Genomic DNA, 21719 nt, shown 5'->3' with positions numbered 1-21719 from the left:
ATATATTATATGGCTGTCATTGCCACAATCAAGAAGGGACAGTGTCTGAAAAACTACAGATCTCATTTTCATAAACAGTCTGGATTACGCCGCCTAACATTTTTGCTGCTTGTTTCTTCTGAATCATTTTAATGATTAAATGACCCAGAGAGTTTTATTGTCTAGATAACGAAAGCTTAAGAGTTAAGCCAAAATTTCATGATATGTTTATTATGATGTCTGCATTTATCTATTTCTTAGTTTCAATCAACAAATGGAATGAAGCCATTTGGATTTGTGCGTGCATACGTGTCTTTGTGTGTGTGCATGAAGGCCCTTCCTGATTTTTTTATGGCAAGCACAGGAATGGGAGATATGTTAAGACTTGGGTTGTTTACAGAGCTTAAAGCAAAACCTCTCCCTGGTTCTCCGTTTGGTTCTCAAACTTAATGTGTTCCGGAAGTCCATTCTAAAACCTTAGACTAATCATATCACATGTTTTACTATAGGATTGCTTTGAGAACTCATGAGCAAATGGCTGTTTAGTACAGTGGTACCTCTAGATACGAACGGGATCTGTTCCGGAGCCCCGTTCACATCTAGAGGTAAACGTATCTAGCGATGGCACGTCTGTGCACGCACACATCGCGTTTCGCCGCTTCTGCGCATGCATGTGACATCATTTTGAGCGTCTGCGCATGAGCAAGCGGCGAAACCCGGAAGTAACGCGCTCCGTTACTTCTGGGTTGCCGCGGAGCGCAACTCGAACGTGCTCAACTCGAAGCGTATTTAACCCGAGGTATGACTGTAAATGGCCAATCACTTACGGTAAATCATGCCTGAGCTTTCATTTCGCTTTAGAGAAATGCATTTTTAATGCAACCCCTTTATGAAATAGATACTGTCTACAGCAGCATAATTTCATTTTCCTTTTGTTTTTCAGCCAGCATCTTTTGTGTGTGTCCATCAATGTCAGACTTCAAGACAGGTCGGCTGTTGGGTACTGAGACTGTCTGTCTCCCCTTGGACTTCTTGCTTTCTGCTGATTTCCAGCAGAGACTAGTAACTCATTCCAAAGGGTATTTAGGGGCACAAGGCACTGGGACATTCTGTTGTCTTAACATCTGCAGAGCTGTGATCTTTGCACATCACCCAGCCCTGGGCTTTTCTGAAGGGCAGGGGAATGATGAGTGCATAAAATGCCTGCTACTGGCATATTGACGTTATGAAATGAAGTTCATTAACATTTATCGGTTGCATGGTTAATTTCCAGGAAAGTAGATTTATGGTAATAAAACTATTAAAATACACGAGATAACATTGTTATGAGTGCTGTTAACATGCTCCCTTTCTCAGTCTAAAAAGTTAATGAGCAGCCTTATTGAGACAGACTGGAAGGTCTTCACTTCCACCGTGACTCCTGTTGCTGTACAATGGTACTTTGTTCTCAAACTTAATCTGTTCCGGAAGTCCAAAACTAAAGCGTTCCAAAACCAAGGCAAATTTTCCCATAGAAAATAATACAAAATGGATTAATCCATTCCAGAACTTTAAACCAACCCCTAAAATAGCAATTCAACATGAATTTTACTATCTAATGAGACCATTTATCTATAAAATGAAAGCAGTAATCAATGTACTGTACTATAAAATAAATAAGACAATACTGTAGATGATAAAAATTAAATTAATTTTTTTTCTTACCTGCGTCATTGTTTTGATGGGGGGCTTTTATCCATTTCTGCAGTCACACAATCAATCAGTCAGTAGCTGAACTGGGTTCCACACAGTCACAAAAACAAATTAACCAAAAAGCCTCAAAAACACAAAATAATAGTAAAAACAAAAGTGCCAAATACAGTGGTACCTTGGTTCTCAAACTTAATCCATTCCGGAAGTCCGTTTGACTTCCAAAATGTTAAAAAACCAAGGCGCAGCTTCTGATTGGTGCAGGCGCCTTGGAAACAATAGCTGACAGCCACATCGGATGTTCAGCTTCTGAAAAATGTTCGAAAGCCGGAACACTTACTTCCGGGTTTCCAGTGTTTGGGAACCAAGGTGTTTGAGTACCAAGGTGTTTGAGAACCAAGGTAACACAGTCCCTGATGGACCAGAGATCGACCAGGATCTACCAGAAACACCCCGCGATCTACCAGTAGATCGTGATCTACCTGTTGGACGTGCCTGGCATACATTTAAAGTGTGTTCAATGGACATTTGAAGGAAATGACTTCACCCAAAGAATTGAATTTTTCTCCCGCAGACCTACAACTCCCTGTACCCTTAACAAACTATAGCTCCAAGAATTCTTTTGGGGGAAGTCAGTGCTGGTCAGAGATCCAACCAGAGGGGAGTCAACCCAGAACGTAACCTTGAGTTGTGCTCAGTACCTGGTGTGAGATGTAAGTGTTGAGACAATTGGGGGCACCACTCAAGGTTACGTTCTGGGTTGACTCCCCTCTGGTTGGGTCTATGACCAGGCATTTACAGTACTGTATCTAGGAATTTTACCTCTTTGCCATGACTGGTACTTGTATGTAGCCAGTCTACGCCAATGTAGTTAAAGTCACCCATTACTATGACATTTTCTCTTTGGGGTGCTTGCTTGATTTCATTCCTTCAAATATACCGTATTTTTCGCCCTATAAGATGCACTTTTTCCCCTCCAAAAATGAAGGGGAAATGTGTGTGCGTCCTATGGGGCGAATGCAGGCTTTCCCTGAAGCCTGGAGAGCGAGGGGTGTCGGTGCGCACCGACCCCTCTCGCTCTCCAGGCTTCAGGAAGCTATCCACTAGCAGTGGGAGACCCAGCTCTCCCAAGGCTAGCGGAGACCTTGCCGGCACCCAGAAGCTTGGGTCGCGCTGAGCTCCGCTCGCCCCAAGCTTCGGGATTAGCGCAGCGCTCCCCTAGCCGTGGAAGAGCCATGCGGCTCTCCCACAGCTAGCGGAGACCTTGCCGGCACCCAGAAGCTTGGGTCGCACTGAGCTCCGCGCGCCCCAAGCTTTGGGATTAGCGCAGCGCTCTGCTAGCCTTGGGAGAGCCGCGCGGCTATCCACTAGCAGTGGGAGACCCAGCTCTCCCATGGCTAGCGGAGACCTTGCCGGCACCCAGAAGCTTGGGGCGCACTGAGCTCCACGCGCCCCAAGCTTTGGGATTAGCGCAGCACTCCGCTAGCCCTGGGAGAGCCGCGCGGCTCTCCCAGGGCTAGCGGAGACCTTGCCAGCACCCAGAAGCTTGGGGCGTGCTGAGCTCCGCACGCCCCAAGCTTCGGGCTTAGCGCAGCGCACCTGGGGGGGAAATAAAAAAATTTTCCTTTATTTCCCCCCCAAAAAACTAGGTGCGTCCTATGGGCCGGTGCGTCCTATGGGGCGAAAAATACGGTACTCTGAGTCCTGCAGTGATTTCATGCTCTTTATTGCAGCTTGTAAAACAGTAAATAAATATACATTATTTACACAATGAGTCCCGTCTGATTGGCTGATTCTGCTTCCCTCCTGGAGCCTGATTGGTCTTCTCCTGCAAGCCAATCAATTGTTGCATTCTACGATCCTACCAGTCTAATATGCTGATTAACTTCCTCCTGGAGCCTGATTGGTCTTCTCCTGCAGGCCAATCAGTTGTTGCATTCTACGATCCTACCAGTCTAATATGCTGATTAACTTCCCTCCTGGAGCCTGATTGGTCTTCTCCTGCAGGCCAATCAGTTGTTGCATTCTAGGATCCTACCTACTTATTGTTCTAGGATCCAAGCTTAGTACATAACACCCCTCATATCAAGATCTCCCTGAGCATTAGGATCAGGAGGACAACAGTGCACCCCCAGCTCTAAATTATCACCATCCACCATGATTTGTGACGGAATCTTCACCCTTGAAGTTTTCTGGTTTGCTGAACTGAATGCCCTCTTTGACACACAGACAACACCATCTATAGTACGTCCTTCCTGTATAATTTATATCTAAAGAAAGCGATGTCTCACTGGTTCTCTGCATTCCTCCAGGTTTCCATTATGCCAACTGTATATCAATGTCATCCTTTAAGACCAAGCAGTCTAGTTCACCCATCTTGGCTCAGAGGCTTCTAGCATTAGCTTATAAACACTTGTATGCTGTCTCTCTCTTAAAGTGTCTTGCTCTTGCCTTTTGACTTGTGTTGCTTTGGCCTTTCTGAATTGCTTTCCTGTGCCCTGTACTCACAATGCCTAATTTTTCACCAGTTTTTTCATCTTCAGCGCAGAGGATTCATTCTGAATTGGACCCTCCCCAGCTCTTGTCGGCTTCCCTCCCTCCCCACAATCAGCTTAAAAGCTGCTCTGCCACCTTTTTCAAGTGCCAACAGAATCCTCTTTTAACATATACTAATGAATACATAGCCCTCTGAATTGTACTGTGACCTTTCTAGTTTGGCTCAAGGGGATTCACTCAGCAAGAGGTTTCTTATTTCTGATGTAAATCACCCTTGCTTCCCACAAGGCTCTACCACACAAACCCTCCAAGGTCTCTTACTGAGGCAGGTGGTTTTTTTCTGCTATTCTCCTCTCGCCGCCTCAAGCAATGCTGGGCTCTTTTCACACCAGCCTTTAGCCATTGTGGTTTGGCCACCAGGGGGCCTACGGTTCAATAAAGGATGATTGGAGCGAATTACTGGGAGAAACGGTTTTTATTCTGGCCCAAGATCTGAGGGAATGCAGAACGGCAGTGAGGCTGGTCGAGGCAGACTGAAGACTTTCTCCGTCTTGGCTCAATCCGGGCTAAAGCATCAGGGTCGCCTCCCCCTGCTCCCTGCCCTCTGAATACCTCGAGTCAAAGCGTGGGAATTTCCTCCCTCATTTTCTCCTAGTTTGCCATCTCTGCTGGCTCTTTTTGTAAGTTGCCTTCTGTGTGCACCGTCCTCCCCATCTGTGCAGAAGGAAGGATGCCTTTGCCTTGGACAATGATGCTTTTGCTTCCTTTCCTGCAGCCTCTGGAGACCAGGGTGAAGGAAGGGGCTGCCCCGCTTCTTCAAGAGCCTTCGATATCCTCCAGGAGGGAGCAGAGGGCTGAAGAGGGTCATTTAACAAGTCACTTTGTCTCCCCAGAGGTGCTGCTGGGGATGCCTGGAAGACCGGGCAGGCTGAGATGGCCAGGATCCCTTGGCAATCAGAGGGGGCGGCAGCTGTCGGAAGAGCAACTGAGGTGGAGAAGGACTCGCCGGGGAACCGAGGACGAAGATCCCAAGCCAGTTCAGCAGTACGTTCCGGGAGTAAAAGTGGAGTTTCCTCGGCCCGTGCTCCCTGGCATCTTACGGCCCACCAAGGCCCTGGCGCCGTCCAGCACGTATCCCTCTGAGCAGCGCCAGCGGAGTCCAGCGGTCCACGGGGCTACAGAACCCCAGGACAATATGACTGTGGCATCAGGGAAGCGCCCTCAGATCCAAAACCCTCTGTACCCAGTGACCGAGAGCTCTTACAGCGCCTACGCTGTCATGTTCCTGTCCCTCATTGTCTTTGCCGTGGGCATCATTGGGAACCTCTCCGTGATGTGCATCGTCTGGCACAACTACTACATGAAAAGTGCCTGGAACTCCATCTTGGCCAGCCTTGCCTTCTGGGACTTCCTCATCCTCTTCTTCTGCCTGCCGGTGGTTATCTTCAATGAGATCACAAAGAAGAGGCTGCTGGGGAGCATCTCCTGCCGCGTGGTGCCTTTCATGGAGGTAAGAGATTCCACTGCGGTCCTCCCTGGTTTCTCATCAGCAATTTTGTGCGTCCTCTTTGGGGGGTAATATTTGAGCATGTGCCCAGCTACCGTATTTTTCGCTCTATAACATGCACCTGACCATAACACACACATAGTTTTTAGAGGAGGAAAATCCGTAGGCATGCCACCCGTAGGCATTCCCTCCATAGCACGCAAAGACATTTCCCCTTACTTTTTAGGAGGAAAAAAGTGAGTGTTATGGTGCAAAAAATACGGTATATATTGTGAGCTTGGACTTACACCATCTAGAGTGTAACTCAGTGCGTCCTATGCTATATATTCTAACCTCATAGGAAAGGCTGGAGCAGGCATAGGCAACCTCAGCCCTCCAGATGTTTTGGGACTACAATTCCCATCATCACTGACCACTGGTCCTGTTAGCTAGGGATCGTGGGAGTTGTAGTCCCAAAACATCTGGAGGGCCGAGGTTGCCCTTGCCTGGGCTGGAGGCTACACCAGTCTTCTTCCCAACTGGGTAACAGGTGTGTCCCAGATCACTGAGATGCCTTTCAGAAAATGAAGATAAGTATGCTTGTTGGATGAGGAAAGTAGTGTCACGGATGGTATTTTTAAAGCCTGATTATCATGGGCTTTCATCTGAACTGTGCTTCGGCCATTTGAAAACTGCTGAGGGTCTTGGTGGACCACTTCATGGTTTTTCTGCCTCTTGTAGCAACTGCCACTGTGCTAGATGCTCTCTGGTTTCTATTTGTATTTTATTGCTTCTTTTATTTCTTATAGTTATTTCATTGTATTACACTTTGAATTCCATAGAAGCAATAGCAATGCAATTAAAAATCAGTATGGCTATTTAACATGGACATGCCATGGACCACCTGAATGAAGCCAGCTTACCACTGGTGGTCCGTGGAGCGCAGTTTGAGAACTCCTTGCATATTGATTTGTTGCTGCATTGACTCCAGATACTCGGAGCTACAGAACAAACACGGGGAAGTTGTGCATTATTTGTCTAGAAGAAAACAATATAGAATGGAAATACAGCTAATTTACGGAGCAAGGTTATAAATGCAAATACTTTCAAGTCCCCTCAGGATGATAATGCTCCAATTAAAAATAATAAACATATCAAACAGTTGCACTGAATCCATTAACCAGCAGGGCTTCAGGCTGCTATAATGATCTAAGACAATTCAAAGAGCTGTATTCATACCATTGCAAAGTTTTATTCACAACTTTTAAAGGTTTGGAGCAAGTTTTCTTCTAAGGCAAGGACAGAGAAGGCAGAGCTAAAGTGGCCATTCTTGGAAAAATTCTCTCCCATTGGGGACAATGCATTCCTCTTTAGGATACCACTGCCTTTAACAGTAATGTGACAGGGATACTACATCATGCTGCGAAAGGCTCTACTTGTTGAATTTCTACCTGTTGTGCCTGCTTTTAAAAGAACAGAGACAGTCGCAGCCCTAACTTTAAGACCTCATCCAGGTACTTATCACTGAGAGATATAGACAGCAGTGTCGTATGAACGTAAGAATAACCTCCTGGATCAGGCCAATGGCCCATCTAATTCAACATCCTATTCTCACAGTGGCAGGAAACCCATTAGAAGTTTGCCACATTTCTATTTTTTTTTTTAATAAATTTTTATTAGGGGTTTTTACAAAATAAAATACAAAGATAAACAACCTTTCTTTTATCTCAACAGAGTTTCATGACTTCTTTGGACTTCCTCACATCTCCCGCTGCCATTTTCATCATCATAAATTTTTCCCAGCAATTTATCATCTAATTTGCAAATTTTATAACCACTTATTTAAATATAATCCTCTGTAAATTAATTTCTCTTAATCTCACTTTACATCCCATTTCGATCCGATTTTGTGGTGGCCAATTATTTATGATCAAACATCCTACTTAACTTTCCACCAAATCACAATATTTTTGTAAATAAGTCTTAAATTTCCTCCAATCTTCTTCAACCCTCTCTTCTCCCAGGTCTCGAATTCTGCCAGTCATCTCAGCCAGTTGCATATAGTCCATCAGCTGCATCTGCCATTCTTCCAGAGTGGGTAGATCTTGAGTTTTCCACTTCTTGGCGATAAGTATCCTTGCTGCTGCTGTTGCGTACAAAAAGAATGTTCGGTCCTTCTTTGGCACCATCTGGCCGACAATGCCCAGGAGGAAGGCCTCTGGTTTCTTAAGGAAGGTATACTTAAATACCTTTTTCAGCTCATTATATATCATTTCCCAGAAGGCCTTCACCCTGGGACAAGTCCACCAGAGGTGAAAGAATGTTCCTTCATTTTCCTTACATTTCCAACATTTATTGTCTGGCACATGGCATATTTTGGCTAGTTTAACTGGGGTCATGTACCACCTATATATCATTTTCATTACATTTTCCTTCAGAGCATTACATGCCGTGAAGTTCATCCCCGTGGTCCACAACCTTTCCCAATCCTCAAACATAATATTATGCCCAATATCCTGTGCCCACTTTATCATGGCCGACTTAACCATTTCATCTTGTGTATTCCATTTCAACAGCAAGTTATACATTCTTGAGAGTACTTTAGTCTTAGGTTCTAACAATTCTGTTTCCAACTTCGATTTCTCCACCTGGAATCCTAACTTTTTATCCTTTTTAAAAATTTCTTGAATCTGAGCGTAATGTAACCAGTCTCGCACTTTGTCTTTCATTTTTTCCAAACTCTGCAATTTCCAATTGTTGCCCTCTTTCTCTATTATTTCCCAATATTTCGGCCATTTGGCCTCCATATTGGGTCTTTTTCGGGCCTTAGCCTCCAGAGGTGATAGCCATCTTGGAGTTTTATTTTCCAATAGGTCTTTGTATTTTGTCCAGACATTAAACACTGCTTTCCTGACAATATGGTTCTTAAAGGCCTTATTGATCTTAACTTTGTCATACCATAAGTATGCATGCCAGCCAAATGCATTGTTAAAACCTTCTAAATCTAACACATCAGTGTCCTCTAGAAGTAGCCAGTCTTTTAGCCAGCAGAAAGCTGCGGCTTCGTAGTACAACCTTAAGTCTGGCAGGGCAAAGCCCCCTCTTTCTTTCGCATCAGTTAATATCTTAAACTTAATTCTGGGCTTTTTGCCCTGCCAGACAAATTTAGAAATATCTCTCTGCCACTTCCTGAAGCACTCCGTCTTATCCACAATTTGCAATGTTTGAAACAAAAACAACATCTTAGGCAATACATTCATCTTAATAGCAGCAATTCGGCCTAACAAAGAAAGCTTCAATTTTGACCAACTGTCCAAGTCTCTCTTAATTTCAGACCAACATTTTTCATAATTATCCTTAAATAGACTCAGATTTTTTGCTGTTATGTTTACCCCTAGGTACTTTACTTTTTTAACCACAGTTAGTTCTGTTTCTCTCTGAAACCGTTCTGACTCTGCATCTGTCAAGTTTTTTCCCAACACCTTAGTTTTCTGTTTGTTTAGTTTAAAGCCCGCTACCCGACCAAAGTCCTGAATCAATTGTAACACTCTTTTTGTACTAGATTCTGGCTCTTGCAATGTCAAAACAAGGTCATCTGCAAAAGCTTTAAGTTTATATTGTTTCACTCCGATCTGAATCCCTTGCACCAACCGGTCCCCTCTAATCAAGTTCAAGAGCACCTCCAGGACAGAAATAAACAGCAAGGGGGAAATCGGGCAGCCTTGTCGTGTCCCTTTTTCAATCTTAAACTCTTCTGTAACCACATTGTTGACTATCAGTTTTGCCTTTTGTTCTGAATAAATCGCGTCAATCCCATTTTCAAAACCCCGCCCCACTCCCATTTCTTTTAAATTCCCCTTCATAAATTTCCAAGAAATATTATCGAAGGCCTTCTCCGCGTCTATAAAAATTAGAACTGCTTTAGTGTTAATATTTGTTTGCAAAAGTTCCAAAATGTCAATAATGTTCCTTGTATTAGCAAATAAATGTCTTCCTGGGAGAAAGCCTGCCTGGTCTTTATGAATTATCTCATTTAAAACTCTTTTGAGTCTTCCTGCCAAAACGTCAGCAAATATTTTGTAATCCACATTTAAAAGGGAAATGGGACGGTAGTTCTTAAGTTGTGTCTTTTCAGTTTCTGATTTTGGTATCAATGTGATGAAAGCTTCCTTCCACGATTCAGGCGCCTTCTTTCCCTCCATAATTTCATTGCTGACCTCCATCAGTGGTTGAATCAAATAGTCACTTAATGTCTTATAGTACTTGGAGGTCAAGCCATCTGGCCCTGGAGACTTGCCCAACTTCATATTCTGAATGGCCTGTTCTATCTCTAGTCGTGTTATTTTACTATTCAGGAGTGATCTATTTTCTTGTGATAATTTTTTAAGTCCATTTTTCTCCAAAAATTTTGCAATCTCTTCCTCCTTTTGTGGCCCTTGAGTGTATAATTTCTTAAAATATTTCTGGAAACATTTTCTAATTTCCACCGGGTTCTGAATATTCCTTCCTTCTATTTCCAAATTTGTTACTATGTTCAGCTTTTGTCTCTTCTTCAACTGCCAAGCCAGCAGTTTCCCACATTTATTAGCCGATTCAAATGTTTTTTGTTTCATTGATTTAATCTTCCATTCTATTTCCTGATTTATCAGTTTGGAATATTGTGCCTGATGAAGTTTAATTTCTCTCAAAATCGGCTGTGACTTCGGGTTTACTCTTAGTTTCTTCTCTAACTCTTTAATTTTCCCCAAAATCTTGTCCTTTTTCTCATTTTGTAGTCTTTTCTTTATGGCGTTCTGTTGTATCAAGAACCCTCTCATCACAGCTTTGCTTGCGTCCCAGATTGTTCTTTTTTCCACAGCAGTGTTCAAATTTATCTCAAAATAGTCCTTTATTGTTTTTTTGGCCTTCTTGATAATCTCCTGATCTCTAAACAAGTTGTCATTCATCTTCCATCTAAAGGAGCCGGTTGGTAATAATGTCATGTCCATTTTCAACGCGTTATGATCGGAGCAGGTCTTTGGGCAGATTTCCACTTTCTTCACCTTAGGAGCCAGACCTCTAGAAATCCATATTTGGTCAATTCTTGTCCAAGTCAGTTGGGCTTCAGAGAAAAATGTTCCTTCTTTCCCTAAGGGGTTCTTTGTCCTCCATATATCAATCCAGTCCATGTTGTCTGTCATTTCAAAAAAGGTCTTTGGTAGTCTGCCTTCTTTAGTAACCTTTTGGCTTTGTGACCTATCCATGTTCGTTGAAACGATCCCATTCATATCTCCCATCATGATGATGTTATCATAGTCCAGATAATCCAGCATAATCTCATGCAACTTCTTATAGAATTCTGATTTCCCTTCATTTGGAGCGTAAATTCCTAATATCAAAATTTTCTCTCCTTGGTGCTGTATTTCAATTGCCAAAATTCTTCCATGTTCATCTTTAAATAGAAATTTTGGTGAGAGGCTCTCCTTTGCATATATCACCACTCCTCTCTTCTTAACTGAGTCCGAAGATATAAATTCTTGGCCTAACCTTTTATTTACCAATATTTTTCTGTGGAGCCTAGTCACATGTGTTTCTTGTAAACAAGTAATGTCTAGTTGCTCCTTTTTTAATATGTGAAAGATTTTCTTCCTTTTTTCCGGACTGTTGCAGCCATTTATATTCCAACTTAAAAGTTGCAGAGACATCCTGGATAGATCTGTTTAGTTTCCTTGGGATGGTATTTTTGCCACATTTCTAAATTGCATAGAAGTTCCCCTCTACTTGGGTTGTGAGGTGTATGTTTGTGCATGTGATGGCGCATGTTGATAATACTTCTGGTGTGTCTTAAGCTTTCACACCTGGGGATAACCTTATCTTTTTTATAGACTGGACAGTTAGTTTGAGGTACACAAAGGCTAAGTACCTCACTTCAGGTCCCAGGGGAAATCTGTGGCAAAGGAAGGAAATGAACCAGGGATTCAGCTAGTATTTGAGGAGAGCCTATACTTACCATTATGGGCATGTGGATCCTCTTTTGATATAACCAGCAGAGGAAGGAAGAGCAACCAAGTGACAATTCCCTCTTCTACACAACCGTTGAAGGCGCAATAACTCTGCCCTCTTTTTCATCTGCTCATGCTATCAATATATTTGCTTTTGCACATGAACCTCAAGCATCCGTGTGTGCAGGCAACTGCATCAGTCATGTTAATGTATTTGTTTAGTGTTTCGGCATATCCAAAATACATTTTATTTTCAGCTGCATTGGTTTCTAAGGCAGTGGGGTGAGGGCAGATCTTGCACTCCTGTGAGTGCTCAAAACGTTGCACCTTTGAAAACAGGGAGGCTTACTTTTGAGTAAACATGGATAAGATTGCACTGCACATGCAACATTTGTGCGGTGTACCCTGCCCCCTTCCATGCCTTGCCAGAGTGTGCCTAAAAGACAGGTCTGAATAATCAACCGCTGTCAATGAAGATGGTTGACGAATGCTCAGTATGGCAGATATCTGTGAAACTCACTCTGCACTTAAAGACATGAAAACTAGGCTGTCAGGTGGAAGGATGGCAAAGACATGGTGGACCTGTCCATTTGCCATGTAATTCTGCCATTAGAATATCGTTCCCTCTTCTGTCCCAAGGCACTTGGGCTTCAGAGGGTTCCCATCCAAGGAAAGCAGCTTGGTGTGAGGCTAGATTCACACAACCCTTTATCTCCAGTCAGATGTGGGGAAATAAATTAACATGGCCATGTGGTGGAGCAGTTGTCTGATTGTCCAGGATTCTTTGGGAGAAACCATTATGTTTGAACTGGCACAAAACGGATGTCAGTTAGAGCCAACCAACGATCAGGATCTAAACTTCTAGCTCATGTCAGCTTCATTCCGGTTTGACCATAATGGCTTCTCCCAAAGAACATTGGGGATTATGGGGCCAAACTAGACATTAATTACATGCTTGGATTGGCTACATCTTTCTTTTTGCCCCAATTTTCAAATATTATGTAGAATTTTAAAAATCAAGGCAAATAGCTGGTGTAAAACTCAATTTCCAATGGGAAGACAGTGCAAGGAAAATGATTTTTTAATTTAAAAAATCCCACTCTCCAGATCAGAATAAGGGGCTTTGAAGCTGCTTTTTGTAAATGAAGAGACATTGCTGGTCCCAAATGCAGGATGCAAAAACATGGTTAAAGTCATGCCTAGTTTGGCTGCTAAATTTGGTGAAGGTGCTAAGAATTCTCTTACTGATCCCTAGTCTCCCCATCAAATTACATTTCCCTGAGGCCCAGCCCTCACCCCCAGGAAAACAGGTGATCAATGACTGCTAGCCATGATGGCTATATGCTACCTCCAAGATCAAAGGCAAAATGCCTCTGAATGCCAGTTGCTGGGGAACAACAGTGGGAAATAAGAATGCTATTGTGCTCACGACCTGCATGTCAGCTTCCCATAGGCATCTGATTGGCCCCTGTGGGAAGCAGGACGTTGGACTTTATCAGCCTTTGGTCTGATCCAGCAGGGCTTTTCTTACAACAGAACCATCAAGACCATTGTGTCAGCTCACGGCCAGGCTGCATTAGAGTTCATTCGACGCACAACTGGCCCTGTGAATTTGTGTGGCTGGCTTTGTCTCATATAGGGCAAAGCACATAGGAAAGCTCCATAGAACGTAGGCACCTTCCTTCTCAAATAGCTCCGACTGAAGTTGGAGTGTTCTTATTTGCAATGAATTGGAACTGCCCAGGTTTATGGTAGTGCTCTTGCACACATCTCAATCATTTCAACAGGGTTTGTACCAGGGAATATCCCAGTAGCTTATGCCTAGGACTGAGAAGACAGGCGATTTATTGAAAGCTAATGTTTTGCAGACAAACGCCGGCTTCCTTGGCCTATAAAGCAAGATGAGCACGCAACCCCAGAGTCATCCATGACTGGACCTAATGGGTCAGGGGTATCTTTACCTTTAGCTTAGAGTTATGCAATAAGCAAAGTGTTGGAACCTGGAACTGGGTGATGGATGTTTAAATTCCAACTGGAACGGAAATGAAATTTTGTGCAGATTAAAGTTTTGCGATTTCTTACAACCCAATTGTTTACTTTCTGAATGATGAATGTTTACCAGTGTGGGGCTAGGCTGGTAAGTGGAGGAGACCAATGGGACCATGTGTCGGTGGTCCTGAAAGCGCTGCACCATCTGCCAATGAGCTACTGGGCCAATTCAAGGGGTTAGTATTAGCATGGGACCCAAGTACCTAAAAGAGTGCCTTCCCCAATACCAGTCATCTTGGTCCTTATGATCAGCAGGTGAGGACTTGCTGGTGATGCTGCCGCTGGAGGCTGTCCAGTTCGTATTGACCTATAATGGGGTCTTTATAGTAGTGGTTCCCAATTTGTGGAACCACCTTCCCTAGTGAAGTGAAACTGTCTCCTGTCCTGCATTATTGACTTTTCAGGATAAATTCAGACACATTCCTGTTTACCAAGGTTGAAAGACAATGTTTCTGGCAACCCTGAGATCACTGCTTGAGAAAATGTTTTAAAATTGCTTTTGGAATGTTTTGAACTATTTAGTCCCCCACCGCCCCCCCAAAATAATGTTTTAACATTGCTGTGGGCTCCTTCTGGAGTAAGGACAGGATATAAACCAAATGAATAAATAGAAAATGATGACGATGATGTTCAGACTTGACCATTGGCATGTAGGTTAGTTTTTATATAATATATACAAGTTCCTTCTTCTCTCCTGTCCTTCCTTGCGAGAGAACGTGCCACACAGGCTGCTTACTCTGTAGCTTCTCTGGTCGGTTCCTAACTCGAAGCAAGATGAGAGCGATGCAGGTGGTGGAACATCTGTGAATGATTCAGTGCTTCGCTATGGGAACAGCTCCATGCATGGGTGAGGCAAGAAAGACAATGCAGCCTTGGTATTGTTTGGCAGGATCACAGGCAGTAAGGGCCTGCTGTAGGAAAATAGGGAAATGCAGTCACGGGTCAAGGACTTATTCATGCAGTCCACACATCCCAACATTGCCAGAGGCCACTTCTGCTTGCTCTGGAGAAATATTTGCCAACATCTGAAAGTCCAAAACAGGCTGACGGTGCTTGCAGACATTTACTACCCTCCATCCTAGAAGCTGCATACCCAGTGCCACTCTGAAGGGAAAGCAAGTGAAACCAGGACAGGAATCTTAGTAACTGCAGTCATTCAGAAAAAGAAAAATCCTGTTAAGTGCTAGAATGTTAACATGCTTGAAACTGCTGACTATGAAAGCAGCATAGTACATATTCCTTATTCCGCTCCATTCATCAGTCTTAAGTAGTTTGCAAATTGCCTTTTAATAAAACTTGCAGAGCAGCTGTGCCTTTGGAAGACATTCTGGTTTAACCCAGCAGCTCAGCTTTTGCAAAAGTTACCCTGTGCCTTTGAGTTTCCCTCTTAGAACAAATGTCAAGCACACAGCAGCTAGCATTTGTTTGGCTACCTCTTCTCTACCTCAAAGCATCTCGGAGAGCAGAAGAGTTATGGCAGGGAAGATGATGCTGAACTCATCTTTCACCTTCCGCTTTCTCCCAAAACTCCCCATGCAAGCTACTCCTCCCCTCCCAAGTTTTCTACCTTAAAAGCTCTTTTAAGGCTTTGTCTATATGCACATTTATTTGGGAATAAGGGCCTCTGTACAAATGCAGTGGAATAACCAGATTGCTGTTTTTCCTGGGACTGTAGTACCACTCTATATTGCAGATGGAATGTGGCAAGTTTGAATGATTCTTCAGGTGTTTTTTTTTTAAAAAAAACCTATGTCAAGAAAAAGATTGTGCGCTGTGGTTTGGTGAGGTGCAGAGATCTGCGATGAGGCTTCACCTGGTGATTGTAAGGCCCAAAATGGGCCTTCTTGGGGAGGCATTCTTTTAGCTACATGGGTTCCAAGCCATTTAAGGATTTGTTTTCTAGTACTAACACCATGAATTTGGCCTGGTAGCTCACCGGCAGACTATGCAGTGTGTTTAGGCCCGGTGGCACATGGTCCCATTGAAGGCAGAGTAGGGATGCACAGCATCACATGCATACAGAGCAACTGCTTGGAGAAGCAAAAGGAAACACTTGGGCTGGGCCTACAATGTTCAAGGCAGCCCCTTCCTCCAGTCTCCCACCAGTTTCTTGGAGAGAAACAAGGGCATCGTGGGGTTTGTGTGTGTGTGTGTATCTTTAGATTAAGAGGGAACCTGTGGGTACCCATTCTCATGTCTTTAAAAAGCACCGTGAGAAGCAGGCCCTCAGGAGTGCAGGCTGTGGCCTGGAAGCCTTATGTTGGCTGCACTTAAAAGGAGACGGAGGGTTTCTGAGGATTTCTTCCCAATTTCCGATGCTTCCTGCACTCAATGAATGTCCCTTGTTCCCCTCAGAAGTGAGCGGGTGCCTGCAATTAGGGCCCTGGAGCTCTCGCGCAGTCTATGAACAACTGTTCAAATGGGGCGTTGTGTTTCCTGAGCCCAAGGAAAGCACAGCGTTTGTAATGGAGAGGGCAGCGTGAGGGGGAGGGCAGCCCCGGCTGCTATTTATTCATGCTCTTCATTGTCTTTCAAACCCACCCAGAGTTTGGCATTTTCTCCTCCACGCTTTGCCCTCTTCCCTTTTGGCAAAGGGGGATGTTTTCCTGGGCTTCTGAATGCAGCGGAAATTAGCTGGGACTGACTGGGGACACCAACAAACTTATTTGAACTCGCTTATCCCTCTGAGAGCGGATGCGTTTAGGTAGTAAGAACCAGAAGGGGAGCAGGGTTGGGAGGGGATTTCAATGACCAGCGCTGATTTTGTCAAGAGCTTGCTAGTGGCCTGGGAAGGATTCACAAAGGAGGTCTCTCCCACCCAAGTCGGACGCTCTTGCTTTTAGTTGCTAATTGCAATCTGTAGATATATGAAAAGGTGCAGCAAAATTCTGTGAAGCGTCCCAAGGAGGTAGAATGGATTGTACCACTTCTGGGTGTTCCCCAACATAATAATTTCCTTGCAATTAGAAGTGTAGTGCATCATAGAGAAACCGTTCTGGTCCCAACCCTTCGCCTGTCATGCTGGCTTTCTGTTTGCATGATGGGGAGCATTTGTGACTGGGATCTCTCCACCTGTAAGCTGATGTGATACAGTCCATTGTAGCCCCTGTCTTCTGCTGCATGAGTAAAGCCTGCCCGAGTCCGGTTTTCTGGGGAGGGATAGCTAGTAAATAAGAAGTGCAGGTTTAGAAAAGTCTCTAGCTATACCACAGATTATGTTTCAACTGATATATATACAGTGGTACCTCGGGTTAAGTACTTAATTCGTTCTAGAGGTCTGTTCTTAACCTGAAACTGTTCTTAACCTGAAGCACCACTTTAGCTAATGGGGTCTCCCGCTGCTGCTGTGCAGCCAGAGCACAATTTCTGTTCTCATCCTGAAGCAAAGTTCTTAACCCGAGGTACTATTTCTGGGTTAGTGGAGTCTGTAACCTGAAGCATATGTAACCTGAAGCGTATGTAACCTGAGGTACCACTGTATACACAAACCACAATGAGCCCCCTGCCTTCCTCCTGTGCATCCCTATGCTGTCACCAACTGATATAAAAATAAAGGAAAAATGGTAAAGGTATAAAATACAAACACTGAGGTATAAGGAACCCAAAAAGGGTAGTACTGTAAGGGGGAACAATGGACAAGAGAATGCTGCTTAGCTGAGCATTTGAGCTCAGCTTTTTTGAGCATTTTTATTTCAGATACAGCTTTTGGAGAGTCCACCAGATTGCTTTACCAGTATTGACCATACAAATTTACACTAGTGTTAAAGCAGAATAGCAGCCAATAGCATCTTAGGCTGAAAAGGGGGTGGGTATGAGTAGGCTGTCAGCCTTTCTATCAGAGCTGATCTCCTCATTTGCCTTGATATATGTGCCTCAAGTTTACAAAGCAAGGAGGGTCATTCTGATAATAGGGCTCATTTAGCACTCTGAATTTGCTTCTTTTCAATCCTTCGGGCTTCCAAAGGTTACTGTCTCTCTTTGCTTAGGCCTACATTGGAGTAACCTTTTCCAAAGCATCTTTCACCTATAATTCATTATGTCTTTTCACACACTTTTGGCCTTAACCAACAACAGTGCTCTTGGGAACATATAAAAAAAGCTGTTGGGGATTTGGGTGACCTTACCTGGTTTTACAAAAGGCATGTATATAAAAATAGCATGGTATATAAAAATATAAAAATAGCATGGTATAAATTGGAGTCTGCATCAATCCTTATACAGTAGGCCTATTTCTTGTACAGTGGTACCTCAGGTTACATACGCTTCAGATTACAGACTCCACTAACCCAGAAATAGAGCTTCAGGTAAAGAACTTTGCTTCAGAAATCTTGCTCCAGTGGCACGGCAGCAGCAAGAGGCCCCATTAGCTAAAGCGGTGCTTCAGGTTAAGAACAGTTTCAGGTTAAGTACGGACCTCCAGAACAAATTAAGTACTTAACCCGAGGTACCCCACTGTACTCAGAAAAAGGCTTTTTGCACTCAAAAGAAATAGAGAAACTGATTTTGCAGCTCATCCATTGATGTCAACATCCCCTTCTCCCTTTAAAGCAAACTGCCCCTTTTGCTCAATTCACTTACCCTGAACAACAGTCTGTCTCTGTTCTTTGTGATCCTAGGTGTCTTCATTGGGTGTAACCACCTTCAGTCTCTGCGCTCTGGGCATTGACAGATTCCATGCGGCCACCAGTCCGCAAGCCAAGCTTCGACCCATTGAGCACTGCCATTCCATCATTGCCAAGCTGGCTGTCATCTGGGTGGGTTCCATGACTCTTTCCGTCCCAGAGATCCTCCTCTGGCAGCTGGCGCAAGACACCTCACCTGTCTCTGGCATCGTGACTGACTACTGCACCATGAAGCCTTCCCAGGACCTGCCAGAATCTATTTACTCTCTGGTCCTTACTTACCAGAACGCCAGGATGTGGTGGTACTTCGGATGCTACTTCTGCCTGCCCATCCTCTTCACTGTCAGCTGCCAACTGGTCACTAGAAGAGTCAGCAGCCCAGTCAAGACCGACTGCCGTGGCAGTAAGCACGGGCAGTGCGAGAGCCAACTCAACTGCACCGTGATCGGCCTGACAGTGATCTATGGTCTCTGCACAATTCCAGAGAACGTCAGCAATATCGTTGTGGCTTACCTATCTCCTGACATGGCCAAGCAGACCCTGGACCTGCTAAGTCTCGTCAACCAGTTCTTCTTGTTCTTCAAGTGCTCGGTGACTCCGGTGCTGCTGCTGTGCCTCTGCAAGCCGCTGGGCCAGGCTTTCATGGACTGCTGCTGCTGCTGCTGCGACGAGTGTGGTCAGGAAGCTGCCTCCAGCGACGGCGGCTCCGACGGCAAGCTGAAAACCGAGATGTCTTCTTCCATCTTCTTTGACAAGCCCCGGGAATCGCCTACCCCTCTGGGGGCGGTTGGCACTCCATGCTAAGCTCAATCAGCTAAGCGGGAGCATTAGCACTTCTTCCACCAGCTTCTTCCCAAGACCAAAAGTTGTTTTTCTCTTTAGTTATCAGCTGGTGAAGTGGCTGGACGGTGGAAATGGAGCAGGGCTTGTTCCAGCACCAGCTCCGACCAGAGTGACTTAGTTATGAGGCCTCAACAGGCAGCTCTCTCTCCTCTGCTGAACTATTACCTAGGGTGTGAGCGCCCCCAAATCGCAGGCACGAGCAGAGAAGGCTGCTGCCATGAAGGAGGGGGGTGCTGAGGAAAGCTCCGCCTGCAGCCCCTCAAGGACTGAAGAGACCCCAAGTGTCTTAGAGAGGACATAGTACAAATTAACCCATCTTGCCGTCGTGCAGGATCTCACTGTCCCCTTCTCTGCTCCAGGCCCAGAGACAGCCTCCTATACAAAATAAGCACTACCCTAGCCTCAATAAACCAATACTCTAGATAGTGAAACATGTTTCCTGAGATGACATTTTTAAAAACAAAAGATGTGCTGTAGAGCTAATTGTTGTGTGTCTTCTAAAGTGAATCTACCTACTTAGTGCCTTACCAGATTTCCTCCCTGACCAAGAAAGCACATAAATTTTCTCAAGGAACAGCATAGTTTTCCAGCAAGGTATATATACTTTTTTTTAATGTGATAAGGGAAAGCACTGGAAAGGTATTCTGATTTATCACAAGTCTCCAGGTGAGTACTACTCATTGAACTTTGATGCTCCTAACTAAGCTTGTATTTGCACTCATGGTGGTGCATGCGTGGTTTTTGTCAGCACAGCCTCCCAGAAGGAAAGAGTTCAACTCTTTCCCTGCACACCATGGTCCAGATCATAACCAGGATGCCAACAGGTGCTGTTAATGGTTTTATAAGTATTCACATAACTACATGTGACACATAAGGTGTGATTCACTCCGTGTATTTCCTATTTGTGGGCCAAACGTCACAAGTTTGCCTCCTTTGGTGAGGTCAAGCAGAGAACATAAAGGCTCACCAAACCCATCCTGAAGATCAGGAATCCTGCTGCTTAATGCCCACGGAGTTTATTTAACCCGACTTTAAGGATATTTAATGTCTCCCTTGTGGAAACATACACTGCTGTATTTAGGCATCCCTCCAGTATCTAAAATATTTTGCTGCCATGGACTTTGCAATGCCCTCCAAAAGGAAGCAAGTCTCTTACATTAACACACACAGACAGGCTCAGATTCCTGTGCGCATGCTGGAGACGGCCTCCCTTGGCAACAACTTTTATCGGGGCACAATGAGCTCTCTCTGCTGGGTTCAAGCAGCACCTGTGGCTGCATACTTTGAAGAGCGGGAAGCAATGGCTTGCCCACAAAGCCAGAATGCAGCGTTTCATGAAACCCGCATACAGCACAGTCACAGACGGAGAAAAGTCAGATAGGCATCTATGCAGACCTTGAGCCAGGAAAACCCATCTCTTTATCAAGTCACTTGCTCTTTTACCCATCTCTGAGTAAGGAAGTCTCCACCTTCATGCCACCAATGAAAAGCAAGTGACTTGAGGAAACACTAACTGCAAGGACCTTCTTTCAGGCTAGACATCCCTTTGGGAATTTGTAGGTCACTAAATCCTCAAGGAACGTGGGTGGCGCTGTGGGTTAAACCACAGAGCCTAGGACTTGCTGATCAGAAGGTCGGCGGTTCGAATCCCCACAACGGGGTGAGCTCCCATTGCTCGGTCCCTGCTCCTGCCAACCTAGCAGTTCGAAAGCACGTCAAAGTGCAAGTAGATAAATAGGTACTGCTCCGGTGGGAAGGTAAACGGCATTTCTGTGCGCAGCTCTGGTTAGACAGAAGCGGCTTAGTCATTCCACATGACCCAGAAGGTGTACACCGGCTCCCTCGGCCAATAAAGCGAGATGAGCGCCGCAACCTCAGAGTTATCCGCGACTGGACCTAATGGTCAGGGGTCCCTTTACCTTTAAATCCTCAAGGGGCTCTTACATTCCCTGCCAATGTGGTGGTTGAGCTGTATATGTCACCACAGGGTATGTTGCACTCTTTTTCCTCCCCAATTGTATGTTAGGCAAATTCATGTAGGAACCATTTAGTTTTAGCTAATAACAGTGATAGCCTGAAGAAGAAGCTCCTTGTTCAATGGAAGTGAAGCCCTGCTTTCTGGATGAGTATCTCCAAATGCTCTGTACTAGGGATATCTGGAATTCTATTCAGGTGTTAACGCAGGTATGGGGAGGTGGGCATGCATGCATACTGCCTCTGCTCCCAGTGTACCTGTATGCACTGACCTACCCACCCACCCTGTGCTCCATCTCAACCTTTGTGAATTGGATGGGAAGGTCTGAAGAGAGCATCTAAGCACATTTGACTGACCGTGCTTAAAAAACCCTGCCTTATCAGGGTCCCAGCTGTGCAGAGGCCTCTAAACCCATTCAGCAAGATGCATTTTCAGACCTTCCCATTCAACGTGGGAAGGTGGATGAGAGTGGTGCCTGCATGTATGTTGCATACACTCCTTACTTGTGGTTACATTCCCTATTCTTCGGGCAGAACACTTCAATACAGCTGGCCACTGGAACAGGCGTAAAGATGAGCCATGCTTGGTTGAGGCTCTCA

At 44.7% G+C, this 21719-nt stretch overlaps 1 protein-coding gene across 1 annotated transcript; it reads left to right on the top strand.

Annotated features, from left to right (window-relative positions):
- The first annotated feature begins 4497 nt into the window (after positions 1 to 4497).
- On the top strand, positions 4498 to 19576 carry GPR37L1 (G protein-coupled receptor 37 like 1). The gene is made up of 2 exons (XM_083745794.1): positions 4498 to 5674; positions 18297 to 19576. The coding sequence occupies exons 1-2, from the start codon at positions 4895 to 4897 to the stop codon at positions 19104 to 19106; spliced, it is 1590 nt and encodes a 529-aa protein (XP_083601920.1). The 5' UTR covers positions 4498 to 4894; the 3' UTR covers positions 19107 to 19576.
- The last annotated feature ends 2143 nt before the right edge of the window (positions 19577 to 21719 follow it).

This window comes from Podarcis gaigeae, assembly GCF_964106915.1.
Source record: "Podarcis gaigeae genome assembly, chromosome: 6".
NCBI lineage: Eukaryota > Metazoa > Chordata > Lepidosauria > Squamata > Lacertidae > Podarcis > Podarcis gaigeae.
The sequence above is the reverse complement of the archived record's forward strand: the minus strand, read 5'-3'. Positions and strand labels throughout refer to the sequence as shown.

What these genes read in the sequence shown, in the direction of transcription:
- GPR37L1 (XM_083745794.1), top strand. Translation starts at nt 4,895, where the DNA reads ATGCCTTTGCCTTGGACAATGATGCTTTTGCTTCCTTTCCTGCAGCCT. An exon ending in GCGTGGTGCCTTTCATGGAG is followed by an intron (nt 5,675 to 18,296) that starts GTAAGAGATTCC and finishes TTGTGATCCTAG; the next exon opens with GTGTCTTCATTGGGTGTAAC.